This window comes from Triticum dicoccoides, chromosome 7A, assembly GCF_002162155.2.
Source record: "Triticum dicoccoides isolate Atlit2015 ecotype Zavitan chromosome 7A, WEW_v2.0, whole genome shotgun sequence".
NCBI classification, from domain to species: Eukaryota; Viridiplantae; Streptophyta; class Magnoliopsida; order Poales; family Poaceae; genus Triticum; species Triticum dicoccoides.
Genome location: NC_041392.1, coordinates 33,210,414 through 33,220,422, shown reverse-complemented (window position 1 = coordinate 33,220,422; position 10,009 = coordinate 33,210,414). Strand labels below are relative to the sequence as shown.

General features: G+C 45.8%; 1 protein-coding gene across 2 annotated transcripts; it reads left to right on the top strand.

Annotated features, from left to right (window-relative positions):
* The first annotated feature begins 7,551 nt into the window (after nt 1-7,551).
* LOC119333403 lies at nt 7,552-9,763 on the top strand. Of its 2 annotated transcripts, none has more exons than XM_037606306.1 (3): nt 7,552-8,171; nt 8,640-8,854; nt 8,935-9,763. In XM_037606306.1, the coding sequence occupies exons 1-3, from the start codon at nt 7,790-7,792 to the stop codon at nt 9,589-9,591; spliced, it is 1,254 nt and encodes a 417-aa protein (XP_037462203.1). In that variant the 5' UTR covers nt 7,552-7,789; the 3' UTR covers nt 9,592-9,763. The 2 variants fall into 2 exon arrangements, with proteins under 2 accessions (XP_037462203.1, XP_037462204.1); XM_037606307.1 differs by having other exon boundaries at nt 8,640-8,840; nt 8,935-9,037.
* Nucleotides 9,764-10,009: the final 246 nt, after the last annotated feature.

Below are 10,009 nucleotides of genomic sequence, written 5' to 3'. Positions count from 1 at the left end.
TGCCCTACGTGTCGGTTTGTGTCACAAAACGGTACTATAGGTCAGACCCCTTTAGTACCGGTTCGTGGCACAAACCGGTACTAAAAGTTAGCCCTTTAGTACCGGTTTGTGACACGAACCGGTACTAAAGGTGATCGTGGGGCCCCGGCCTGACGCCAGCCTGCCATCACCCCTTTAGTACCGGTTTGTGGCACGAACCGGTACTAAAGGTTCAACACGAACCGGCATTAATGCATAGCCGTTCGAACCGGCACTAATGGTACTATTAGTGCCGGTTCAGATTCAAACCGGCAGTAATGTGCTTCACGTTTGACCCTTTTTCTACTAGTGATGTCACAGGTACATGTTCGTGGGAGAATCCTTTGGTTCTCATAGTCTGCATTCATTTGCAGAATTCTTACAACATCATATAAATTCTCCCGAAGCCAGTTCCTGTTTGTCCAGCAAGCGAAAGCCTCTGAAGCCTTTGAACATTGTGAAGCCATTTAGTTTAAAATTCATGGCTACAGAGAAATCTGCAAGGAAGGGAGGCAGACAACGTCGTGGGGGAACATCAAGAGATTTGCCTGATGACCTCTCAGAGCTTTACAAGACAGATCTTGAAGAGGATTACAATCAGCGCAAGACCCGAATCCAATGGATTCAAAGATATTGGGCAGAACAATGGTTCAAATACCGGTTTGTGACCCAAGAATATGCTGAGAAAAATGCCATCCAGCGACCGTGGGGAAACATCCTATACAAGAATCTTCAACCCAGGTCCAGAGAAGAAGCCATTGAACAAGGCTTCTATCCCTGCATGGTCCGTGAGCCACAGCCTGCAGATGCACACCCATCGTCACTACTATGGTGTCGTGACGACAATCTGTTCAAGCGCAACTTCCAGTTTGCCAAGAACTCAGCGAAGCAGAACAAGAAGTCTTTGGGATTAGACTTCAATCCTGGTCCCTCTGCTCCCTGTGCCGATGGAACCCGCGAAGTTGAACCCAATCTTCTTGGGCCCTTCTACAACTTGGAAGGTCTCATCACTCATATCGTGGTTCAAGGGACAGCCGTGAATGAGCCTGCAGATGACGCTGAATCAGATAAAGCGCCTGCAGCGCCGAGCCAAAGAAGTTGAAGCAGCCTAAAGCTTCAAAGCCTACCTATGCACCAAAAATCTCATGGGCGAAGCCACTGGCTACTGCACCCCCTGAAGACAGTGTGCAGTCTGAAGATTTGTCACGCATCTCCAAGCCCCAGAAGGTCAAGATGCCTTTGCCACACACCAGCCAAGAACGGACAGCTGCTGCTATTCTGCGCAACGATGCCATTGATCTGTCCAGTGATGAAGATCTTGCAGATGACGCTCTTGAGCAACTGATCAAGAGCAAAGAAGAAGTAGAAATCTTCAACAATTTGCCTCTCTTTGACGTGGCAATCATCCACGACTTTATTGATGAGTGGTTTGAAACGCCCAACCTCAGCTTTGAAGACCTGCAACTTCCCATTGGTCTTGGTGTCGCCTTCCATGGCGCCATTGCTTCAGAGCTAGCTCTAGCTCAGCGCATCGTCGAACTGAAGCAGAAGATTGACTTTGAGAAAGCTCAGTTCAAGAAGCATATGGCCAAGCTTAGCATGCAAGAGGTCAAGAACTTCAAGATCATGCTGCACGAACTTAAAGAAGCCTTTCTCAAGAAGCGTGAAGAAGCTCAAGGTTCTCATGAGCGCATGAAGAGCCTGGCTGACAAGTGTGTGCAAGCCTACAATGAGGCTGAGAAGCGCAAGGCCCTTGGGCATCCTGGCATCGACCCCGGGATGGCTGCAAAGAAGAAGAAGAAGCCCGCTATGGCCGAACCCGACGCACCAAGGCAGGAAACAGATCCCATTGTCTTCCCAACTAGCATGACTGGCTCGAAGCCAAAGGCCAGGTCAACCGCTTCAGAACTGAAGAAGACGAGGACTGCTGAGGCTGAAGCCAGAAAGAGGAAACATCCTGAATCCTCTGCTACTGCTCCCTCCAAGAAGAAGCGGAAGACCAAGAAGGAACGGGCTGCTCCCACAGAGCCCTTGATTGTTGAACCCATCTCCATGGTTCGCCCAGCCACTGAACATCAAGAGTGCCAACTGACTGTCCATGAGCCTGCTTTCACAGAGGCTCATGAAGCCGAAAACTTCCCAGCAGCTGATCCCACCGCTGCTGAAGACATTGGTCACCATGACCATGTTGAAGATGATGCAGTTCTTCCTCAGATCAAGCACCAACAGGTATCATCGCCTGTGCTAACGCACAGCGAACTCATCAGCATTGGTCATCCTCTGACGCCAATTGCTCAGGATGCATCATGGGATGATCACCCACAAGCACAAAAGGAAGATGACTTTGAGGCCCAGCCAACTCCAACTCCACAGGCATCGCCAGCGTTATGCAAGCTTCGCAAAGGACCAAGGCCTCCAGTCTCCGAGTCTGAAGCTAAAGCTGCTGAAGACATTCCGGCTGCATCAGCCGATGAAGAAAAAACCCCAAGCGCTACTACACCCCCGTCTCACCAAGAAGCTGTTCTCGAGGAGAACGTGACTGTGATCGACCCTCCAGCTCATCAAGTGGAGGTTGAGAATCGTGAGGCTGCCACCACCAACACCAATGAAGCCACTGACGCTGTCATGGCTGAAGCCAATGTGGAGCCTACACCAACAAAAGCACCAGAAGTCAGCGAAGCCAATGATACTACTGCTTCTGTTCCTGCGCCTGCTGCTGATCCTCAGTTTGACTATCATGTTGAGCACAGGCCTCAGGTACAGAAGCCAATCCCAAGATTGCCCAGGTTTCCAGGTCCTGCATCAGCACCTGGATCCTTCAATGTCAATGGCTTCAAAGTAGACACAACTTCTTCAATAGCTCCAAGAACCCCTACTCAAGGGAAAGAATATCTTCTGATCGGTTCTGGAGCTATCCGCAGCGAAGCTACTACTCCTGCATTCTGTACAATCAAGGTCACATCTTTCCACATAAGCGTCTTGACATCGAAGCAATAGCTGGTCTACCCTGTCTGGGAGAAGCTCTGGATTACTTCAAAGAGGTTGGATTGCTGTCCTTTGTCACCGACCAAGAGCACTGGAATGAAGAGTTGCTGCTCCAATTCTATGCCACACTTCACATCCGTGGGTACAACAGAGATCCGAATACTTGGGTCCTGGAGTGGATGACAAAATGTTCATCACGAAGCCAAAGCCTTTGATATCATTGAGCTCACTGGTCTCCCCACTCCTGGCGATCTCTACGAACCTGGCTGTCAGCTTCACAGTGAAGCTATGGAGAGCATCTTTCAGAAAGCTGAACCAAACATGAGTCAGATGCTCAGTATGATGAAGCCATTGCCACAAGAAGCTGCATATCCTAAGGAGTTCCTTGTTGAAGACCTTGACTATCTGCCAAGGACTATTTATCACATCATAAGGCGAACTCTCTGGCCCATCAAAGGACATTCTCCACATGCCAAGCTGGAAGGTGCAATGAAGACTTTGGTCTTCTATATTCTTCATGGCAAATGCTTCAATGCACAGGACTTCTTCATCCGCCAACTTGCTGCATCAGGCTCTGATCTATTTGGCTTGAAGTTTTATGCTCCATGGATAATGCGGCTGATTAAACTCCACTCCGCTATCTCATATCAGCCATCTGCTCGCAATCATCGGATCTTTCTGCCTGATGTGGATATGTCCGTTGAAGCCATTTATCCTGAGCCTGCCAAGGATCCTCTTAGTCTTTAGAATGCGGAGCATCAAAGTTTTTCTCAGAACATTGAAGGAGTTGAAGCAGCCACTCGTGTTTATCCGATGGCTGGAACTACACGTGCACCACATCCTGCCCTTACTGAAGCCACCGATAACACAATTGCCCAATGACCCAAGAAGCACACTCGTGTCCTTAATGACCGAGAGCTTCTAGTGGCTCTTCATCAGAAACAGGATAGGCATCATGACTGGCTGAAGCGCCAAATGCAAAGCCTCTTGATGGATGTCAACCGCATTCACAATCTTGCCACCAAGAATGCCTTTGTTGCCCATGAAACCTCTCGACGCACATGGAAAGGGCTGATGCTTATGTGCTCTGAAGATGATCTTCAAGAAGATGGCTTCTCTGAACGCTTCAAGCTTGACTCCACACCTCCTCGAAGGGCAGTGCTGCAACGAACTCCATCTCTTGAAGACTCTGAGTTCTCTTCCTCTGCTGCAACTGTGAATGCCAGAGTGATCGAGGATGAAGACGATGCTACTTCACCGCCACCTCCTTCAACACGCTTCGACCCTGCTCCAAGTTCTTCTGCACCGCCGAACACCACCGACGACCCTGCTGCTTCACCTACTCTTCATGGGAACGAGTAGATGCTCTATGTCTTCAAACCTTTTTGGTCCTTACTGACAAAAGGGGGAGAAGCATATGAGTTTGATAGTCTTCAAGCGGGTCCACATGGGCGGTCACTTTATATTTTGCCTCGTGTTTACAACTCTCGTTTCGATACTTTTGATTCTTCGAGTTGTAACACCTAAACTCGATGGTCGTCTGCTACTTATTTGCTACTTCGTGATGCGATGATAAATTCCGAATGTGCGACGATAAATTCCGCACTTAGATCATTTTGCAGACGTCAATTTTCCATTATGCATGTCATTATCTTCACATACCTTCTCATGCATAATGGATTGTCATCATAAGTTGAAGAGGATCTCCACAAGCACAACCTGCCATGTGCATTTGCATTCCAAAAGCAAATTACTTATATGCACATCTTCAGGGGGAGCCCTCACAGCTTATGAAGACAATTCCTTATCCTTTTACAATTTCACATATTATATTCCCCGTTGAAAATTTCAACTAGTTTGTCATCAATCACCAAAAAGGGGGAGATTGTAAGTGCATCTAGTGCCACCCCTAGTTGGTTTTGGAGTATTGACGACAAACCTAGTTGAGGGACTAATGTGTTTGTGAGAATTGCAGGATAACACAGGTAGAAGTCCCTCATTGATTCGGTTTTCCTACCAGAGATGACCCCTAAAAATGTATGAAGACATTGATGTCAAAGGTGGTATATGAAGATATTCTCATCGAAGACTATGACAAGAGAAGACATCGCATGAAGCCTATGGAGCTCGAAGACTTAGATCTATAGTAGTTCTTTTTCTTCTTTGTTGAGTCATAGGAACCACCGTACTGTTAAGTGGGGTCCAAGAGAACCAGTCAGAATGACTGAAGTGATGCTTAACCAAAACCTATGTCTTCGGGTGAAGACTATGAGAGCGAATCTTGTCCAGAGTCGGACAAGTCAGCTTTGCTTGTAGCCCAAGTAAAGTTGTCGTGTGTGTTTGAAATCTGACCGTTGGAACACGTGTCAGTTCCTTAGTGACCCAGAGTCATTTCGGACAAATCAGGTCGGGTTGCCTAGTGGCTATAAATAGCCCACCCCCTACAACCATAAACGGTTGGCTGCTCAGAGTTAGAGTACGGCTTTTGTCGTTTGAGAGCAACCCACCTCGAAGCCTTTGAGAAAGAATTCCTTGCGAGGATAAAGCCCTAACCACCCAGAGCCAAAGAGTGTTAGGCATCACTTAAGTCTTTTTGTCTGTGTGATCTGAAGATTTATTAGACTTGAGGACTGTGAATCCTCCAGCCGGTTAGGCGTCGCGTTCTTTGCATCCAAGAGACATTGTGGATCGCCGGTGAACGAAGTCTGTGAAGGTTTGGGAGTCTACCTTGAAGACTTACCAGAGTGATTGGGCGAGGTCTGTGTGACCTTAGCTCAAGGGGAATACGGTGAGGACTGGGTGTCCTGAGCTGCGTGTTCAGGACTGGGTGTCCGGGACTATGTGTCCTCAGGTTTAAATACCTAGCCGCCCTAACCAGACGTATAGTTGTCACAGCAACTGGAACTGGTCCAACAAATCATTGTCTTCAACGAGTCACTGGTTTCATCCTTCCCTTCCCTTTACTTACTGTTGGTCCTGGTGAAGTCATTGTATGATTGCACTATCTTTTGTCTTCACTGAGTGACTGTGTGTGCTGTTTGGCTTCATAATATCTTCCTACCTGATCCTTACTACCTAGCTGCTATTAGTCATTGTGCTTTCACTTCATTGACTACTTGACTATGGTTTGCCTAGTGTAGTCTACCTTCTGCTGCATGGTAATAGGTTTATCTCTATCGTTTGTCTTCGAAACTTCCATGTTTTGAAGACTTTCATAAAAATCACCTATTCACCCCCCTCTAGTCGATATAACGCACTTTCACATAGTACTAGTAATAATGTATAATCTCAGAATTTAAACTCATGGTACCCTGATTCAAACATTTATATCGGCCAACTGACAAGAACATGCACTGCCCCTTATGGTTGGTGGCATGCTCCTCAAATCCCACTTTCATTGAACTGCCTTTTAAATGCGCCCCATTGCCCCGCCCTTGCCCCCTCTCCACTCACAAGACACATATTCACCCTTAAGGCTATTATAGTGGCTATGATTGCTCAAAATCATTTCAACCATTGACCGGCCTCTTGTAGATTGAGATCAATTCTGACACCTCACTGTTTTCTTCAGTGATTCTATTGTTTGCTACAGTGTGAAGTGGTTTCACTTAGTTTTGTCCTGTTGCTACGAAGGCTTACAGTTAGTACACAAGAAATGTGTTGTGACAGTGTAAACTTGTTGGATTAGCTAAAATTAGAGTTCAGATCAAATTGGGAGTTGGAGGCATCTAGAAAGTTTTATCAAGATTACCTCAATGAGTTAGTGACAAAAATATTTTAAAAAGCTTCACTTTACTGCTTTTATTAATTGATAAACATTTTTAAACCCATTCACATATTAATTAATAAACTTGAATACAATCGTTCGTTATAGAATCCGTTTCGCAGGATGGTACACTCTGCTAAAATTAATCCACCCAATCTAGAATCAAGACGAAATTTAGCAATCTAATGGCCCACTTTGTTCTTGTCCCTAGTAATCCATGCCATGTTACACTGTGGAATAAGTTGAGGGACACCTAAGGCTTCCCTCTTTAAATCCACGAGGGCTGAGTTATACAAAACATTATTAGACAAATATATTTTTGTAAACAAACAGTTAGTCTCCAAAATGACGGGCTTATGCGGTGAAACTGCAATATACAATCCCACTAAACAAGCTCGCGGTTCTATTTCCTCGGCATTTGTGCAGACCATGAAGAAATGAGCACCGATCCCTCATGATCTCTCACCACCATGCCAACCCTTGCAAACCTCTGCCACCATGAAGCTACTAGCCGCATATTGACTTTTTTTAGTGTACCCGCACATTGATTGAGAAACATGATTTGTTTTTCTTAGAATCACATGATTTTTATTGTTTTTTATGGAAAAACATGATTTTATTGTAAATGGCATGGCTATTATATGAGGAATAAAGTTAGTTATGTTGAAAAAAAATAAACATGATCGTAAAAATATATATTCAATTTCGGCCTGACTATGACGTAAAATAATAGTACTAGTAGAAAGCCCATTAGACCCCCGCCCGGGTTGAAAAGTAGAAAGCCCAGTAGCCGCTGTTGCAAAGAGTCAGCAGCGAAGTCGCGTCCGCGAGGAAGGAGATCGCCTCGGCGGCGGCCGTTGATCGAGGGAGATCGCCTCGGCGCCCGCCGGAAAATCGCCTCTCGATCCGTCCGTGTCGGCGGAGGAAGGAGATCACGGAGGGTGGAGAAGAAGGTCAGTTCCTCCCTTTTGCCCCCTGTAAATCTGTCTCGCGGATCGATCTCGCGGCGCCTCGGCGGCCATGGAGCCGGATCTGGACATGGCGGCCCTGAGAAAGAAGCTAGAGGATGAGGTGCTCGGCACCTGGCTGTGGGACAGGGAGCTGGACTCCATCCTGCAGGAACAGCAAGAGCGAGACGACGAAGGCGATTACGAGTACTACGAATCAGACCAAGAAGAAGAGGAGCTCCACTATGGTGGTTCTTGGGGATACGGGTATACCTTCTACTACGAGGACGGGAACCCTTATTACGTCGCCGACATGGAGGAGAGGTGGGAGAATCAGATGCGGTTTCCGCCGACCAGGTCCTGCGCCAAGAGATCAAGGGGGATCTGGGAGGGGTCTCTTCAGGTCGAGGGCCCGTGTCAGCTCGATCCAACACTGTTATCTGCTCAAAGCTTGCGTAAGTGGCCACGCTTAATTGCAATTGTGTACTAGTTTTTATGTTTTGATGAATCCACTTAGTTTTAAGCATATGATGACTAGTACATTTTATAAGTTTTGAACCCACAGATTCTAGAACATCACAATCTCAAATATGTTTGTACCGGTGGCAATTTTTTAGAAAGTTTGACGGTATGCCTTTATAAATAAAGTTAAAAAAAGATTTGCATGCGCATGGCGATTGTATCTCGAGCAAGTCATATTCTCTATTTCTACGCCATGTCCAATGATTTGCTTGTGGACCAAGGGAAGGGAGTTCCATAAGTCATAAAAAAATACCTAAGCATGTGTAAAGAGAAAAATCGAGAGAAGTCTTCCTCGGGTTCTATATATTGTAAGATTCCGAAGTTCTAATCTATATGACATTATCCATGTATTTACTGTGCAACTTTTGATATCTAATGATTTGTTTTCATATTGCCTGCAGTGCCTCTATTGCCAAGATGGGAAAACCGTTGGGTCGACAAAAGGGAGAATGAACCTTGTCGACGGGCAATCCAAGTGTTTAGTTTGAATTTATCGTCTCCTCACGATGCCACCTTAGAGGTCTACGGCATGTTTGCATTCCGAGATGTACGAAACAACCAACTACGCAACTATGTCTTTGAATACTCTAGAGACAAACCATGTAAGCTTAAGCCGGTGAGTTATGTTGTACCTTCTCTTATTTTCTCTTTACTGAAGAAATCTGCAGGATATGTGTCTAACTATACAATATACAGGGTTCTTGTAAGCTTCAACCTCTACTTAATCCACTTCAAGGCATCTACGCGGTTGGGCTTGTGCTAATTGAATATCGTTTGCTAATTAAAGATGAAGAAGGTGAAGATGATAAGGTGTTAATAGACGGATATTCGGTCTATGCTCCATCTTTCTATGCAGAATATGAAAGACACCATTGGCACATTAACACTGGCCACCACGGCAGCGTCGATCTAAGAATGGCTTCTATCCCAAAGGCCGTGTTGGCTATGTTGGAGTTTGAGGTGCATCATCTTGGGAACAATTTGTTTGATTCACTTACAATAACTGCGGTCTACCGTACCATGCAAGGGGGTGCTTTTTCAGTCTTCAATGGCAAGTTGAGTGTTTGCAGACTGCCACCGGTCACGGTTTGTGTGGATTACACCGAGAATTTGACTATAGACTTATACACGCACAACCGTCACTCAGGTGATGATAATTGCTATCCTGATGGCGTTGTTGGTGATTCGAAAATTCCTGGATATTTTCACTACGACATTGACGATATTATGTCTGACACCGTGTGGTTTGAACCGCAGAAGAGTGGAAGCTCGACAAAACATTCAAGTAATTTGTACGGTCTTGTAATGTCAGTGAAGGTCACATGGTCTAGCTTGTGTGAACCATGTCAGTAAGATTTATATGTGCAAGGTTTGTACAATATACTTCCATATAGAAGTGTCTTCTTAGTTAGAATTGATTAATTTAGAGTTATTTTCACTCTTTTACCCGCAAGTTTCATCGTTTGTGACAAATATTACTTCATTTATACCACATTTAAGCAAACTCGTGCCACATTTTACCCCATTTAGTATTTTCCTCAGTGTTAGTGCTGATTGGTCGTGCCACCTTTGAGGTTTTTCATTCTCTGGTTTTTGTCACTTAGTCTTTTTTTCAGCAGTAAACCGTCCGGCGCACTGGTCCACTGCTCCTGCCATTCGGACGACCTCCGCTGCCTTCATGAAGCCTGTTGGAGAGATCGTCGTTGCCGCCCCTCCACCTATGGAAGTTGTTGCTCCAACGCGGGTGGACAACGGCAAGTAGGACACGTGG

Coding starts and splice junctions, on each gene's coding strand:
- LOC119333403 (XM_037606306.1), top strand. CDS start 7,790: ATGGAGCCGGATCTGGACATGGCGGCCCTGAGAAAGAAGCTAGAGGAT. Junction 8,172..8,639: donor GTTATCTGCTCAAAGCTTGC/GTAAGTGGCCAC, acceptor TATTGCCTGCAG/TGCCTCTATTGCCAAGATGG. Junction 8,855..8,934: donor AACCATGTAAGCTTAAGCCG/GTGAGTTATGTT, acceptor TACAATATACAG/GGTTCTTGTAAGCTTCAACC.